General features: G+C 50.8%; 3 protein-coding genes across 3 annotated transcripts in view; 1 reads left to right on the top strand and 2 right to left on the bottom strand.

Moving 5' to 3' along the window:
• The first annotated feature begins 4,773 nt into the window (after positions 1-4,773).
• Positions 4,774-7,370, top strand: Tnnc2 (troponin C2, fast skeletal type). The gene is made up of 6 exons (XM_021156264.1): positions 4,774-4,839; positions 6,266-6,317; positions 6,405-6,548; positions 6,647-6,761; positions 6,884-7,020; positions 7,198-7,370. The coding sequence occupies exons 1-6, from the start codon at positions 4,837-4,839 to the stop codon at positions 7,227-7,229; spliced, it is 483 nt and encodes a 160-aa protein (XP_021011923.1). The 5' UTR covers positions 4,774-4,836; the 3' UTR covers positions 7,230-7,370.
• Positions 7,371-11,538: 4,168 nt separating this feature from the next.
• On the bottom strand, positions 11,539-14,563 carry Ube2c (ubiquitin conjugating enzyme E2 C). Its single transcript, XM_021155830.2, has 6 exons — positions 14,386-14,563; positions 14,062-14,089; positions 13,095-13,181; positions 12,373-12,577; positions 12,205-12,264; positions 11,539-11,939 (listed from the first exon to the last, which is right to left on the bottom strand). Exons 1-6 carry the CDS (start codon positions 14,484-14,486, stop codon positions 11,881-11,883), a joined length of 540 nt encoding a protein of 179 aa, XP_021011489.1. The 5' UTR covers positions 14,487-14,563; the 3' UTR covers positions 11,539-11,880.
• A 1,278-nt stretch (positions 14,564-15,841) lies between these two features.
• Dnttip1 (deoxynucleotidyltransferase terminal interacting protein 1) overlaps positions 15,842-17,219 on the bottom strand; it is a 21,151-nt gene continuing 19,773 nt past the window's right edge. The window contains exons 12-13 of the mRNA XM_021150151.2: positions 16,304-16,359; positions 15,842-16,204 (exon numbers count right to left, since the gene is read on the bottom strand). Coding sequence (XP_021005810.1) covers positions 16,066-16,204; positions 16,304-16,359 — 195 coding nt within the window. The 3' untranslated portion in view covers positions 15,842-16,065. The remainder of the gene's footprint in view (positions 16,205-16,303; positions 16,360-17,219) is intronic.

The following is a 17,219-nucleotide window of genomic DNA, read 5'->3' as shown; positions in this document are numbered from 1 at the left end:
AAACTGGCAGTTATAGGCGCCCTCTTCTGGCCTCCAAAGGTTCCTGCACACATTTACACAAAACCCAAACACAAATACACATAATTAAAAACAGAATAACTCTTTGAAAAAAGCCAGGTGTGGTGGTGCACACTTTTAATCCCAGCACTCGGGATGCAGACAGGTGGCTCTCTATGAATTCAAGAGCAGCCTGGTCTGCATAGTGAGTTCTAGGTCAACCACGGTCACATAGTGAAACCCAGAGAGAAAAGGAGAAATGCTCCCGTGTGGCAGAAAGTAGGGGAGCTGGGACTTAAGCTCGTTGGTTATTTGAAGTTCTGACTACCCTGCATTTGCAGACTGTGAGGACAAAAGAGGCACCACTTATTTATTTCTACTATTGGCTGATTACTAACTTTTCCTTTGGTATATGCCACGCAAGTCTGGGTGCACAGCCCTCAGGTCAGCCAGGCATGACCATGCACACCTGTAACTCTAGAACTTGGGAGGCTTCGGCAGAAGGATCAGGAGTTCAAGACCTACCTCAAAACAGCAAGTAAATAAACAGGAAGAAAAGAAGGGGAAAAGAGCTGGTGTTCATAGCAGTAGGGCTAGAAATCTGGTCTGTCTTATCAGGCATGATGGCCAGCATGCTTGCAATTGTGGCACTTGGAAGGCTGAGGCAGGAGAAAGCTAGAGGGCACCGGGTAGTGGTGGCCCACGCCTTTAATCCCAGCATTTGGGAGGCAGAGGCAGGCAGATTTCTGAGTTCGAGGCCAGCCTGGTCTACAGAGTGAGTTCTAGGACAGCCGGGGCTATACAGAGAAACCCTGTCTCAAAAAAGCAAACCAAACCAAACCAAAAAACCCCCCAAAAAAAAAAAAAAAAAAAAAAAAAAACCCAAACAAACAAAAAAAAAAAAACCAAAAAAAAAAAAAAAAAAAAAAAAAAAGAGGGCAACTCGAACTATGTAGTGAGTCCCTGCTTCAAAAGAAAGGAAGGAAGGAAGAAAGGAAGGAAGGAAGGAAAGAAAGACATCTTCCCAAACCCCCAAAATAAGTAAGCCAGTGAGATCAGTGGGTAAAGATGCCCTCCAGGAAGCCTGACAACCTGAGTCCAACCCCAAGGGCCCAGATGGCGAAGGGAGAGAACCAACTCCTTGCCAGTTGTCCTCCGACTGCCACAGATGCACTGTGGTGTTCCAGCGTGTGTATGTGCACATTCATGCGCTCGCGCGTGCATGTGTGTGTGTGTGTGTGCATATGCAGACACAGAGAGAGACAGACAGAGAGACAGAGCACTCCTAACACCATTAATGCATCAGTGAAAGTAATAGACTACTTTTAAAAACTTTTGTATATAATTTGTGTGTGTGTGTGTGGGCGGGTGGGTTTGGTGTAGTGTACCCATGTGTATGCACGGAGGTCACATGTTACCTGGAACTCATTTGTTTAGCCAGTGAGCACCAGGGATCTACTAGACTCCACTTCTGCCCTGTCACTCCTCGAGCTGCTGGGTTTATGGTCCCGAGTGACTAACGAGAACCTGAATCCAAGTCCCCATGCTTGTGTGGCCAGTACTTCACAGAGAAAGCCATCCCCGTCACCTTCTTTCTTTTTTTTTCTAAGATATATCCAAGGCTGGCATCGAACCCCTTATGCAGCTGAAGCTGGCCTCGAATTCTTACCTCCTATCTTCCAGCTCCTATCTTCTTACCTCCTCCTTCCAGCTACCACGCTGGGGATTTGTTTGTTTGCTTGTTTATATTGTAATTGTGTGACTGTGGGCTCACACGTGACATGGTGCAAGTGTGGAGGTCCGAGGACACCTTTTGGAAGCACTTCTCCCTGAACCACAGAGCTGAGGTGTAGGGGAGAAGGGATACAGGAGGAAGAGATTTGAAAGTTGAGGAAGGTGGTAGGGAGTGTCTAAGATATGGAAAGTCCCACTAGTCCTGAAGGGTGGTGTTTGGGGCAGTATTTAGGTGGGACCAGAGCGGAGCAGCATGCAAGGCGAGAAGAGAGGTTGAAATGAAAAGCTGAAGCAGTTTGGCTGCACGTTGGGCCTTGGTTCTTATTCGTTTCACCAAATAAACACAGGAACAAACCGGGGAGGGATGTTGCTAAGGCTTGTCTCCCATTTGCTGCACAGGCAAGCGATCCCAGTGTGCCCTGTCCTAGCTGGACTCCCCTGAGTGTCATGCCTTGATCCTCTGCCTGGCAGGGGGAGGCCTTATTTAGCCTGGCCTGGCTCCTCTGAGCTTTCTTGGGAATGTCTATATATAGGGGAAGAGCGCAGCCCAGTTGCCACTGTCCATCTGCCTTCCTTGGACTCTGGTCCACCCCTCCCTGGCCCTGGACTCCATTTTCTTTCTGTTGATTTAGCGACTGTCCACGAGCCTTGCCTACCTCACTGTTTAGCCTGGACCCTCAGGGTGTGTTTCCTTTGGACTCTCTCTGCTCTCCACTTTCACTCTACAGAGGATTAGCTAAACTCTAGGTGGGGGGAGCTGTCCCCTTTCATATTTTCATAACTATATGTATACCTATGAATATTTCATGTATAAGCTCACACCCAAACCCCAGGGGTTTCACATTAGAAATACAAACTGAGGTAACGACATTGCTGACTGAGCTTTTTGCTGTCTGGCGCGCTGGCGGCATGGCTCAGTGGCTAGACTGCTCACCTGTCCTGCATGCAGCTCTGCTTTCAACTCTCAGTATCAGATAAAACAAGGCATGGTGGTGTTTGTAAAACCCCAGCATCTGGAAGAGAGAGAGAGGCAGGAGACTCAGGAGTTCAAGGTCCTCCCCAGCGACATAGTGAGTTTGAGGCCAGCCTGAGTTACATGAGACCCTGTCTCAAAGAAATATCAATCCTCTAAGTCACAGCAAACAGGCCACTCACACTCTAAACCTAATTTTATAGTGGCAGGAAGAATTCTAGGCATACAATATCTCGGACAAAAACAAAAAAAACAAAAAACAAAAAAACCTCTTGCTGTCTTTATTATTTAGAGGACCGTGTTCTTACCAAAAAGTGGGCCCTGAACGCCTTTCCCCTGGCTGAGCAGACCTGGAGAGAAACTTTCTCCAGTGCTCATTTCTCCTCACAATGTGAACCTCACTCTCGTTACTCTGAACGCTTCTAGGTGGGTCCCCAGAGGCATGCTTGTCCGAATTTTCCCACCATGAAGTTAGGTAAGAATTGCCAAGGCTTGGGGCTGGCGAGATGGCTCAGTGGTTAAGAGCGCCGACCGAAGGTCCCGAGTTCAAATCCCAGCAACCACATGGTGGCTTACAACCATCTGTAACGAAATCTGATTCCCTCTTCTGGAGTATTTGAGGACAACTACAGTGTACTTACATATAATAAATAAATAAATCTTTAAAAAAAAAAAAAAGAATTGCCAAGTCTTGCCAGGCGTGGTGGCACATGCCTTTAATCCCAGCACTNGGGAGGCAGAGGCAGGCGGATTTCTGAGTTCGAGGCCAGCCTGGTCTACAAAGTGAGTTCCAGAACAGCCAGGACTACACAGAGAAACCCTGTCTTGAAACCCCCCCCCCCCCCCCCCCCCCAAAAAAAAAGAATTGCCAAGGCTGCAGCTCAGTGCTCAAGAGCACTTGCTGCTCTTCCAGAAGACCGTGGTTCAGTTCCTAGCACCCACGTGGTGGCTCCCAACCGTGGGATCTGGTGTCTCCTTCCGGCCTCTTTGGGCCCTAGGCATACACATGACACACAGACATATGCGCAGACAGAACATCCATACACATTAAGAAAATTACGTTTAAAAAGATTCACCAGGGCTGGGGATGTAGCTCAGTGGGTAGAGTACTTTATAACATGCACAAGGCTGAGGCTTGAATTCCCACCCAGCGCTACAATCTAGCATGCCTATAGTCTCGGTGAATCACTTGAACCCAGGAGCTGGAAGGCGGCTCACTTGACAGGGCAGACTCGAGTTAAACAAGGCTTGGTGGTACATGCCTGTAGATCCCAGCACTCTGGAGGCGGAAGTAGGGGGATTAGAACCTCAAGGTTAACATCGGCTACATAAGGGGTTCAAGGCCGGTCTGCAATATATGAGCTCTGGCCTCCAAAGTGCGGGGAAAAAATTCCTCTATGGACTGTATGGCTTCTGCTGTAGTCAGACGGGGGTAATAATAGTTACCTTCATGGGATGAATAGTAGATGAGATCACGGAATCAAGATGCTCAGCGTAGTGTGGGCACAGGTTGTGGGAGTTCAATACATGGTGTCACTAGCTCAATGCTATGCATCACTTCCCCTAGGCACCCAGCACAAGCTAGGTGACTTAGTCATCTGGGCTCATGGTTGCCATTTCTATCTTGGAGGAAGGTGCGCCTTGAGGGCCCTCACCATTCGCCCACATTCCCGTGGCTCAGGGGGAGAACAGAGTTGTGAATGAATGAATTTTGGACGTCAAGCCTGGGCTCTTCCCATTCTGCTGTGCTCTCTTTCTGGACATCCTCCCCCATATTGGAACATGTGTGCTGGGGTGGGGTGGGGGGGAGGAGCTCCCCTAAGACAGTGGAGCAGGGCGGGGCCCTCTTCCTAAGAATCCAGGAGAACGTCAGAGAGTGCCACCTGCTCTGAAGCTTAAATTTCCCTGCAAAGGGCCTTGGCTAAATTAGGTAATGGGCTAGGACTCTAGGAGGGGAGGGGCTTGCTGCCCCCTGCATCTGATTGGTCAGGGTATCCAGTTCTGGGGAGGAGGGAGGAGGGAAGAGAGGATGCCCCTACAAATCCTGGGGGCTAGAGAGATCTGGGGCACCTTTGGGTGGTGGAGTGCGGAGGAGACAACCCACAGCAGAGGAGTCCCAGTCGCCAGCAACCATGGTAAGGACAAGAAGGGTCTTCACACTTTTGCCCCCAGGCTGCTTCTAGGCCCCTCTCTGTCCTAGAACTGTGTGCTCTGTGGGCAGGAATATGGACAGCTGAAGGTGGAAGGGTTGCCAGCACTCAAGTCCTGTAAAGGCCATGACTTCTCTTGGGTGGGGAGAGCTGGCCAGGATAGTCCAGGAATCGATCTTCAACGTTTATGAGTTCCTGGCCACCTTGAGGCTGGCAACAGTGCTATTGTGCAGCCAGAGCTGTGTGGAAAGGTCTTAGTCTGTCCGCTCCCACGGAGAGATGGAGAGCACGAGGGCAGAAAAGTCACCCAGCAAGGTAGACACAGAGTAGGCTTCAGAGGCCCAGCCACGCCCGTGGCAACCCAAGAAGGAAAGAATCCTGAGGATGATGGTTGGTAGGGTGGGTGCCCCGCCAGCACTAGAGCCTCTGACCAGCCACAGAGGGGGTCTGATCTGGACCGGCCATTTTCTTCTGTGTACCCCTCCTACTTGACTTGAAGAAGTAATTGGACTCCAGAGACCAGCTGCCATGGCCCATGCCCAACTAAAAATAGCCTATCCTCCTGGATCAGGCCAAGGGCCGGAGGAGGGAAGGAGGAACTGGGCCAGCTGGCTGAAGGATGTCTTGGGACTCGTCACCCCTTCCTCACCATCCCGAGTCCAAAGCCCTGACCCAGATGGCCTGGCTTGGATGTGTCCCGGAGAAATTCACAGAAATCTTACTTACGTGCTCGCTCACATGTGGCGTGCCAGGCCAACCTGAGCTACATAGCAAGACTCTCTAAACACCAAAGCCAGAACGTTGAAATGGAACAAAGGTTTTTTTTTTTTTTTTTTTTTTTTTTTCACACCAAGGCAAGGCCCCATCACATTTGACATCAAGAGAGGTGTTTACGCCGATGACCGAGTGGGAAGTCTTGCCTCTGAGAATGGTCTGAGGCAAAGCTGCCCATCTCTTCTTGTGGTCTCAGCCGTCCAAGCGCTTGGCAGATGTTCTGTGACTTTTGCATTCCGTTATTTAGTTGAGGACAAATATTCATTGACCAACTGGTCAAGTCCCAGGCAGCATTAGGAGACAGGGAAGCTAAAAATATCACCCGTGAATGGCACTAGCATACTCAAGCCCTCTCTCAATCCTGATTTCATATTATCCCTACAAACTCACAGGAAGAGTGACTTGCCAAAGGTCACTGTTGGGATGGGGGTTCCCCGACTCTCTGAAGAAACTGTGGGTATAAGCTGTGTCCCCTTGGCACTGGGGATGGACACCAACAGGTACCTGGGAGGTACTGTTGGTTTGGAGTAGTTCTGGAGGGCCCAGGGGCTCTTCCTAATGCAAGAGGGGGATAGGGAGGCTGAAGCTGGGGTGAGAGTCTGCCCTTCTGTGCTCTGATTCTCTCTGCTTTCTACAGACGGACCAACAGGCTGAGGCCAGGTCCTACCTCAGCGAGGAGATGATTGCTGGTGAGTAGAGCTAGCCATTGGGAGAGATTCAGTGTGAGGCTGACAATCCAACTGGCCTCACCATCGCTCCTCCTGTTTCCCCGCTAGAGTTCAAGGCTGCCTTTGACATGTTTGATGCTGATGGCGGTGGGGACATCAGCGTTAAAGAGTTGGGCACCGTGATGAGGATGCTAGGGCAGACACCCACCAAAGAGGAATTGGATGCCATCATCGAGGAGGTGGACGAGGATGGTGAGTTGGGCTCCTCCAGGGCAGGGGACCAGGAGGAGAGAGGCTCAGGGCACCGTGGGCTAAGCAGACCCCACATCCACCAACCCCGCTCCTTGCAGGCAGCGGTACTATCGACTTTGAAGAGTTCTTGGTCATGATGGTGCGCCAGATGAAAGAGGATGCGAAGGGGAAGAGCGAAGAGGAACTGGCTGAGTGCTTCCGCATCTTTGACAGGTGCGTGGGGCTTCCGGGATCCTGGACCTGGGAGCAGATGGAGCCCGTGGGCCTGAAGCGAAGGAGAAGACTGGTCAGGGTGAGGTTGACCCTGTGTCCTTCTCTGTCCTTCCCTCCCAAAGGAACGCAGATGGCTACATTGATGCTGAGGAGCTAGCTGAGATTTTCCGGGCTTCTGGGGAGCATGTGACAGAAGAGGAGATCGAATCCCTGATGAAGGATGGTGATAAAAACAACGATGGCCGCATTGACTTCGATGGTGAGGGCCAGCTGGTGCTCTTGGCTTTGTGGGTGGGGCTGGGAATAGACTAAATTCCTTCTCACTCTATTGAGGGTCCATAGAATGCTCCCCCAGCTTAGTGCAATTTACCCATTAACGAGTAGTCACCCCCTGTGCCCTGAATGGTACGCCTGACCTCATCCCTCTTCTCCACAGAGTTTCTGAAGATGATGGAGGGCGTTCAGTAAGGAGCCGGTCTTTGTTCGTGTCCATCCAGACTGCAGGTCCCCTGGCCGAGGGCAGCTCCACCTTTGCTTTCCCTGCCCCACACGGGAAAGGCTGCTCCTTTGGACTCTGTGACTGGAAGAAATAAAAGTTGACAATGTAAAGCTGGCCTGACCTACTGATTGAGGGCAAGGGATCTTAGGGACTGCCTGGCACAGAGCGGTGCCCCGAGCAGCTGGTTATGAAAAGAAGGAGGGGCCACAGGAGCCCGGAGGCTTGGGCGGCAGAGAGCTGGGCGGACCTCGCAGGTTCGCAGCCGGCTACCAGCAGCTGGAGCTGGCAGTGGGCAACTGGACAAATGGTCCACCCTTGCACTTGGCGCTGGAAGAGGGATGTCCCAAGGTGAGCCGGCCGCCTGTCACCTGGGACGGATAGGGTGAGAGTGTGCGGAAGCTGGAACCAGGTAAGAGGCAACACTTCTTTTCCCCCACCATTTCTGGAACCTCTTGGATCTTGGGTGTGGTACGTTCACCCTCTGCAGGCCGCCCTGCCGAGGAGGAGAGTTTGTCCATCCATCCCGAATGGATGTACTTTACACACAAGTAAGATGCAGCGTCCCAGGCCCAAAGCTGGAAAGGAGCATGATTCCTGCCCCAGTCCCCATCTCCCCTCCTTCAGCATCCTTCCATTGTGCTCCAGAGGGCCAAGGGGCATGATCTAGCTAAATGAAAGTCTATCCTGAGGTAGGGTGGATCTGGTAGATTCGTGTCCTCCCTAAATGAGTGTAGTACTTTAGCCTCGGAGTCAGGTCGTTTGGGTTTGAATCCTCATGGCCTATGACAAAGTCAACCTCTCTGTGCCTCAGTTTCCACACCTGTAAAATGAAGGTATCGAATATTTATTGGAGGGCAGGAGTCCAAGAAGACTTGTGTGTAAAGTGCTTAGCACTGTCATATAGCGACTGTCATTTAATAAATGCTGGCACTTACTTGGCTCTGGAAGATGGAACCAAGGAAGGAATGCTAGGCAAATGCTCTGCCGCTGAGTCACATTCCCTTTTTTATTTTTTAAAGACAGGATCACTTTATGCAGCCCTGGCTACTTTGGAACTCACTATGTAGACCAGGCTGGCCTTAAACTCACCAACCTCTGCCTCCTGGGTGCTGGGATTCATGGTGTGTGTCTGTGGAGAGCCATGCCGCAAGCAATCGCCATTATAAGATGGCTCCGGCCTCCGCTGTGCCTAACTAATAAACAAGCCTTGTATGCAGGTGCGAGAGTGAACTCACTCCTGGTCACTGCCCATTTCGGGGCGTAGTAATGGGGTGATGGGCGAGCAACAAATCAGGAGCTGACACGCCACATCAGGTGCTGAAACGCCATGGCTGAGGGCTATATAAGCAACGCCATTTTCCAGGGTCTGGGTCTTCCCTCCTGAAGAAGCAATAAAGCTTTTGCTGCAGAAGATTCCGGTTGTCCGAGTTTGTTCTTGCCGGCGAGAACGGTAGCTCGGGACATGCGTCATTATGCCCAGCCTGCCATTGTTCTTGAAACTTGGAATTTTCTTACTTCATTCATACTTTAGCCCACCCTTTCCATCCCTGTCCTGTCTTCTTCCCCCCACATAAACATTTTATTTTATTTTTTTTTTAAAACCTCTTTTTAGATTTATTTAGGTGTGTAAATGCCTTACCTGGTGCCCGAGGAAGCCAGACAATGGCATTGAATCCTCTGGAACTGGAGTTAGAGATGTCGTGACTGGGAACCAAACCCAGGTCCTCTTGCAAGAGCAACAAGTGTCCTTAACCACTGAATTCTCTCTCTAGCCCCTCAACTTAAAACTATTTGAAAATGACATGTCTGTTACATGTGTTTGCTGGTGTGTACCCATGGTGTACCCCCAGGTAGAGGCTAGAGAACAACTTCTGGGGGCCATTTTCCCTTTGCACTTTGTGGGGACTAGGATTGAACTCAGGCAGTCAGGCTTGCGGGCAAGCACGGTACAGCACCTCTTCCTCCTTCCTCCTCCATCGTATACTTCACAGCTTCTGTCTTCAGCCCATTCTGGTGCTGGGGTCTAGAAATCACCAAGGGCCTACTATGTGCTGTGTCGTTGCTCAGTCAGCCTTATAACTCAAGCCATTGTTTGCCTGGTTCTTATAACAGGTAATGTCTCCCCTGCTCTAAACTACAGCCAAGAGGATCCGTCCTACACCTCTCATGCGCTGCTGTGCCCAAGGATTCTTTAGCCTCTGTTGCCTTCAAGATGAGACTTAATCCGTTGCCCGCCCCACTCGTCCCTGCAGTCCTGGGGACTGAACTTAGATTCTCAGTAACAGGCATTTTGCCCCTGGACTCTTCCAGCCACCTAAGCATTTTGATGTGGCTGCGAGCCCCGAGGAAGTGCTCTTCCCCGGAGTGCTTGTACCCCCAGAAACACCCCCCTTTCCTCCCACTGCAGTGCTTGCTCTACAGCATCTTACACTGAGTCCCTACACGTATTAAGGTCTCACTCTGTAGCCCAAGCTGGGCTCCAACTCTCAATCCTCCTGCCTCAGTCTGCTGAATGTGATGGGATTACAGGTGTCTGCTACAGTACCTGCTCCTTTGTTCCATCTCTGGAGCGTCTCTTTCGGCAATCCTGCTAGTAAACATTTGCATTCTGTGTAGAAAACTTGGATGTTATGTGTATGATGGTGGTGGTGGTGGTGGTGTGTGTTTATGCATGCTACAGTGCACATACGGAGGTCAGAGAATGTTTTGACTTGATGGAGAAGCTCAGATCATCAGGACAGATCCTATAGATCCACCCAGATCCTTATTTGGCTTTTAACTAGTTATAACTGAGTCCTTGGAACTGGGGAGGTTGGTTGACCACATAGAGGACTAAAGGCCATCCTAAAGGACCACATGTCACAGCCTCCCAAGGCAGACACAAACACTACCCCACTGCTTCAGTATTTATCTGGAATGGGTTTAGTTCCAGTTTCAGAGCACGCCTGTTCTCAGCACCCTCAGTTCTGGGTGGTGCCCGGGCTGCTTCAAGGACTACACCCTTTTCCTTTGCTAGAATTACAGGCTTGTTCCACCCCGTTGAATTTAGACCTCTGAGATAAGAGCCTTGATAATATAATACTAAGGATCTACGTAGACCAGGCTGGCCTTGAACTTTTAGCTGTCCTCCTGCCTCTACTTCCAAGTGGTGGGATTAAATGAGTCACTACCAGGACCCGGCTCACTTTACCTTCCCTAGATAGGGTATAGCTCAGGCTGACCTCAAACTAGGACCTCAAAGATGATCTTGAACTCTCTGCCTGTACCTCCTGGAGCGCTGTGAGGACAGGCATACCCTAGGTTACTGTGGTTCTGAGGACTGAATACAGAGTCTCATAAATGACAGGCAACAACTCTTTCAACTAAAGCCCGGCCTTTGCTGAACAACACATATGTTAACTAGAGCAGTGAAAGTAACCTGGAGATCACCAGAAACTCTTCTGCCACTCCTCCTAGCAGAAATTGTAGTTTAACAAGATCCTAAATGGATTTGCCCACATTAACATGGACTATAAAGCTCTGTGCCCAAGGGAAAACTAAGTACACCACTGACTTCTGAGCTGACAACTCATTTTCTTTTTCACTCATGGCTGCTAGAAGTCGCCTAGGAAGAGTAGGAGCTAACTAGTTAACAGGGGCTGCCCAGAAACTTCCAGACAAGCCAGGCCAGGCCCTCTGCCTCCCCTCTCTCTTCCCACAGGGCTGCACAACTGCTCAGAGCTGACAACTTGGGCAGGGCCCAGAAGACCTCGTGGAGCAGGAGATGAAATCACCCACCCGGGTCCAGAGCTTGACCTTTCTATCCTCCAGAGCTTGGGCCTGCTACAGGGCAACCCGAGTCAGGCCCCTCCCCCAGATCTTTAACATGTAAGAAAGTGGGTGTCTGGCACTTCTACAGATTCTTGAGCTTAGGGTCTGGTTTAGTCTCATCTGTATCCCAACTGGAACTGTCCCTGATGGTCACTGTGTGTTCCTAGTGCATGCTCTAACTCCTCACAAGTGGACACCAGTTTTGGTGCTGGGATTGAATCTGGTACCTCACTCAGATCAAACAGGCTCTCTGCCAGGGAGCTATATACCTCTAGGCGAATACACCGTATGTGACTCCCACTCGAGGTGATAAAGTAAGACACAAGGTCACTCTTTAGTGACCCCACTGTCAATCAGCTGCTTCCAACCAACACTGTAGACAATGGGCCAGAACACAGATTTAAGCTACGCTCGCCCCCCCCCCCCAATCCTCTGGCTGAGGGTAACTTTGAGAAAACAATTTATACAAAAACAATCAATGTGTATTTATTTAATATACATTGTTAAGGGTTCAAGCAGACTTAATTAATTTATTTATTTATTTTTTGGTTTTTCGAGACAGGGTTTCTCTGTATAGCCCTGGCTGTCCTGGAATTCACTTTGTAGACCAGGCTGGCCTTGAACTCAGAAATCCGCCTGCCTCTGCCTCCCGAGTGCTGGGATTAAAGGCGTGCGCCACCACGCCCGGCTAGTCAAGCAGACTTAATTTAAAAACAAAACAAAACAAAAATAACATAGCTTAGAAACCAAGGAGAAAGGACAGATAGTCTAAGAAAAAAGACGACACAAAAGAGGGGCGGCCAGCTTGCATCAGGGATCTTGGCTGGAGACCTGCTTTGAATAGGTTTCTTGCAGGTACTTCTTAAACGCTGGAAGAGAACAAGAGGGGCTCGAGTGAGTGATGGATTGGGGGAGGGGCGGCAGGGCCCGTTCTCCCCGTCCAGCAGATACCCATGTTGCCATCTGGTGGTTTCCAGAGTGCAGGGAAGGAGCAGGAGATATATTCTATTCCTAGACCCCTTCATCTATGTGAGAATGGAAGCAATAGCAGGACAGATGTGGGAGAAGCCAACCCGGCCCTCAGGGTCTCTCTGAATGCTGGCAAGGATCACCCTGAGCTGGACAAGGTCCTACCTGTGGGGTTTTTCCAGAGCTCCGCAGCGTGTGTGTTCAAAGGGCTATCAATGTTAGGTTCTGTGGATGGAGTCAGAATAGTCAGAGGGATTAAGAGGCTCATTCAGGGGCTCCCTGGCAAATGCCTAGGGTGTGTAGGGATGGCGGTGGTGGTGTCTCAGAAGTTACCTCCTAGCAGGCTCTGGATAGAGAGCAAGATGGTCCTGACGTCATACAGCGCAGACCACTTATCCTTGAGGATATCCAGGCAGATGTTGCCCTGGGTGTCCACGTTGGGGTGGTAGCAGGGTGTGAGGAACTTCACTGTGGGTGCGTTGTAAGGGTAGCCACTGGGGAACTCTAGGGAGAGTTTGTACCTCAGGTCTTCATATACCTGGCATTTGGGGAAAGAACGGAGAGTAAGTCCCTCTCTCACCTTGTGCACTGCCGCCATCCCATCCCGCAGCCCACATTCCACCCAAGCTCCAAATAAGGGCCATGCAGGTAGGAACTTATGCGTGTTTCTGCGTCTGACTAGCAAGCTAGACATTAAGTTGGCCACTGGTGCTTTGTTCTAGTGATGTCAGTGACCTTCTGGTCCAAAGATTGTGACCTGGCATTCCGAGGGCTACCAGAGTGGTCCGAACAGTATCTCAATTGCTAAAGTGAGAATTTAGACTCAATTTCTGATGATTTAAAACCATATCTGCATTAACAGGAAGCTGTTTGTGCCCTCCCACAAGCTACCCTACTTTATCATGGTCTATAGATAGCACTGCCTGAAGAGTCCGAGTCCCTCTCACACTAAAAGAACATGGCCACAGGGCTCAGAGCCTGTGCCCAGGCACAGGGGACTGAAGCCGACCTGACACTTGGGAGTTCACTTCCTCAGCAAAGTGCTGCCCACTTACGGTGCCGGCTGCTCCGTGGATGGTCCCCACCCATTTGAACAGGTTGTCTGACTCAGGGAAGGCGGAGATTCCTTTGTCACCAGAAGTCTGAGGAAGGAAACAACACTCAATTGCTGGGTTCCAGTGTACACTTTCAGGCACAGCCAAAGGGGTCACTTGTTGGGAGCCCACTCCTAGCAGAAAGCGGCTATCATCTCTGCAGCCACCTCAGGCTATTTACTTACAGGTTGGTACTTTTCCGCCCTGACGAGAGACATGCTGCTTTTGCAAGAAGCCCACCTCAGCTGAACACACTCTAATATCATCCTGTTTTTCTCAAACACATCCTGGACTGGTTAAGTGTCTCCAGCCGCACTCCCCAGCCCGTGCTTATACACCCATAGTTGCCTTCCAATAAATGAGACTTGAAACTGTCTTGTCCCCATTCTTTGCATCTCTTGCCCCTCCATCTCCACTCTCTCTCTTGCAGACCCTGTTGACTGAACCTGTTGATTGACTGGGTCAATCACTGGGTGAGAGCCTGCACTGCCGGCAGCATACTCTGCCTCTGAATAAAGCAGAGTCAAATCTCAGGCTGATCGCAGGCTAGGAGGCAACAGGAGGCACCTCCCGTGCTTCTAAAGTTTTCCTCCAAAATCTGGTTTTCACCAGGAATTTAAGTGTCACTAAAACATGTAGATTGATATTTAGGGGTAATGTAGCAAAGGACGACCAGAGGAGAGAATTCGAAGGTGATGGGACCGGCAATTCCAAGAAGGGTGGGGCTGGGCAAGGTTAGAGCTGGGGCCTAAAAAAGTAAGCAGGGATGAGCCCAGATAAGCCCGACAGCTGCCGTGCTCCTGAGGGTGGGCGTTCAGAGTAAACTGCACCCATACTAGCAGGTGGCCTGAAGTAGTAAAGGAAGTTACGGATAACTGGGTGGGGGGTGGGAAGGTAGGTCAATTGATCTTAGAACACAGTCACTTACCATGAGGATCATCAGTTCCTGCTGTAGCCTGCAAAGAGAAGTCGGGGTTACTCGGGGCAATGGATACTGTCGAGGTGATACATCACTTCCCACACGACTATCCTGAAGAGCTGTCCCGTGGAGGCCTTGCCCCTTCTTCAAAGGCAAGTTCAGTTCGGGCACTCATCTAGAGGATCCAGGTGAGCCTTCGACCGCATGTTAACCCCAGCGCTCGCAGGGCAACCTATGAGAGCTGCCTGGCAGCGCCATCAGCCTTCCATTTCCTGCGTTCCTGGTACCCCCTCATTTGTTCCAAAGCCCCGGGGTGACCTCCGCAACACTCACCGCTTGCCCACAGGGCCTCGGGCGGCGCCCCCGCAGGGCTCGGCTCCTTTTCGAACTGCGGCAACGCTGGCAGCAGCTGGGTCGCGGTTTTGCGAGGCCATCCCAGAGGTGCTGGCACCGAGACAGGAGTATGGAGACGAAAGGGCAACTGCGGGGCTGCGGGCCGCCGCCCGCGTTTGAATTGCAACCCTCCCGCTGCGCTAGCCAATCAAAGGCTCGCTTAGGTTTGATCCAGCCAATGGGACGCCCCGGAACGCTCTGCCCCTGCGCAACTGCTAGGTCCTCCCCAGTAACGCGCCGCGATTGGACGGCGGGGCGTATCTCAGCTAGACAATTGGTGAAGAAAGCTGCCATTAACTAACGAATCGGTGGCGGATTGGTGGCCTTTGGATACGCCGACCATTAAAGGGTCCAAGGACCGGTCCACGTGTATTCGCCGCCCCTCCCCCGCTGGGTCTCTTTGGAACCCCGTCTCCTGTCGCTGGCCTGTGATTTGGCTGTGCAGCCAGGTATGAACTTGACTTCTTGATCTCTCCTGCTTTCACTGCCAAGTGTTGAGATTTCACGAACGAGTGCCCACACACCCGGCGGTGGTTGGACTTCCGTCCAAATCCGCTGGTCGCAGGGACACGCCCAGCACATCTTCTGGAATAGGAAGCACTTAACATTGTTATTCTCTAAGCCAGAAGCCTTTTCTCCTCACCCTATTAAAATGTTAGTTATTTTTTTTGGGTTCCCAAGAACTTAAGCCGGGCGTGGTGGCGCACGCCTTTAATTCCAGCAGAGGCAGGCGGATTTCTGAGTTCGAGGCCAGCCTGGTCTACAAAGTGAGTTCCTGGACAGCCAGGGCTACAGAGAAACCCTGTCTCGAAAAACCAAAAAAACAAAACAAACCTAAGAAGGTGCCGGCTGACAGCAGACTCCCGATTAGTAAACGTGGGTTCAGGGGGTGCATGCCTATAATCCCTTGGAAGGTGGTGACAGGCAGGAGTTGAAGGTTATCTCTGAGTTAGGCTGGGCTATATGAGACTGTACCTTAAGAAACAAAAACAGGATCTGATGGTGCTCAACGCCTTTAATCTCAACAAAGGCGAGACCTCCGAGCTCGAGGTCAGTCAGCCAGGGTCAGCCAGGGCTTATGTAAGAGATACTGTCTCAACCCCCAACAGCACAAAAAAGTTCATACTCTCCAGTAAATTTGCCGTACAACCTTAGCAGTCAGTCAGTGTGCTAGCCTGTAACACTGGGAAAATAAAAGGCAACCGCATTTTCCCTTTGGTAGGCCATCAAACCTCTGGGCCAGTCTTCACATTGTGCAACATTCCTGAACTGGACCAAGGCCAGGGCAGCCTGGCAGAGAACACAGATGGGGGCGGGCACGTGGGCTGGCAGGTGGGTGGGTGGTCCTTTTCTGGTGTGCATACTTCTTTGGCAGACATTACAGCAGGCTCACTACCTGTGTTTATTACAAACTATTTAATTGCTTCTTATTCCAATAACTTTAGAAACAGAACCACATGCCAGTCTGGGGTGCTCTGCAGTGAGTCACTACAAACTAGCTCATGTACAGCTTAATGCTGCTAAGAGCCAACTAGACCAAATCCCCATGATGGCCTCAGCCGGATGGGGAAAGAGGGTCTTGGAGGCAGGCTGCCAAGTGTAGTAGCCAAGACACCCGGCTCAGGTCTGGGGAGGCGCTTCCGCAGCGCGGTGCTCATTTTCTGTCCGCAGTGTCTCCATGTATTTCCGCATCTTCTCAACCATCCAGGATGGCAGAACAAAGGATTTCAGCTCCTCCAACTTCAGGTCCAAGCATCCTCTGAAGGAGACATGGGATGGACATTAAGGGGAGGGTGACAGTCTTGTCCGTGTGCCTAGTGAGGCAGAAGCAGGATGGGGAAAGGGGCCTTCGTTGTACCTGTAGTCATCGCTGGCAGCCAAGTCCCGGATGTCTTCTTCAATGAGAAGGTACGCCTAAGGGCAAGGGAGAGTGAGGGAGTGAGGGAGGCCTTTGATTCATTTCACACCAAATATTAGTAATGTCCTGGGAAGAAGATGATGCAGGATGCAGCTTACAGATACTAGGGAGGAGTATGCAGGAAGACACTGGGGATGGTCCCTTGAGAGCACCTTTCACTCAGAAACTTTACAGGTGGATGAGTCAATTCCATTGATTAAGAAAAAAAATTGCGGGGTTGGGGATTTAGCTCAGTGGTAGAGCGCTTGCTAAGGCCTGGGTTCGGTCCTCAGCTCTGGGGAAAAAAATAAAAGTGCCCAGGCTGTACCTGAACTTCCTGTCCCCTCAGCCTCATGAGTAGCTAGATTACAGGCACTTGCCATGGAGCCTGGCTTTGGTGATTAGCTACGATCTTCCTATTAGATGATGATGATGATACTTGATGTGATTTATAGCAGATGGTGCAGAACACAGAGAGGAGAGTAGGAAGTGTACACCCTGGGACTCAGACCGTGGTATAAGGATTTGGTCAACAGTGCTGCTGTGCAGTGGCTGTAGCACTGAGTTCTCCTGGGTCTGTACAAGGCCACAGGCTGTGGTCATATACACTCATATACACTGTTTTTGTTTTTATAGCTGGGATTGGCTTGTAATTCTTGTAGCCCAGGCTAACCTTAAACTCACCACACAACTGCTTTGTAAGTGCAGGGATTATAGGCATGTGTCACACACACAGACAGATACAACATACACTAAATAATACAATAATTCAAAAAATAAATAGTAGCCGGGTGTGGTGACGCACGCCTTTAATCCCAGCACTCGGGAGACAGAGGCAGGAGGATTTCTGAGTTTGAGGACAGCCTGGTCTACAAAG

The sequence above is a fragment of the Mus caroli genome, chromosome 2 (assembly GCF_900094665.2).
Source record: "Mus caroli chromosome 2, CAROLI_EIJ_v1.1, whole genome shotgun sequence".
Classification (NCBI taxonomy): Eukaryota; Metazoa; Chordata; class Mammalia; order Rodentia; family Muridae; genus Mus; species Mus caroli.
Note: the sequence above shows the minus strand (reverse complement) of the source record. Positions and strands in the feature narration are given on the sequence as shown.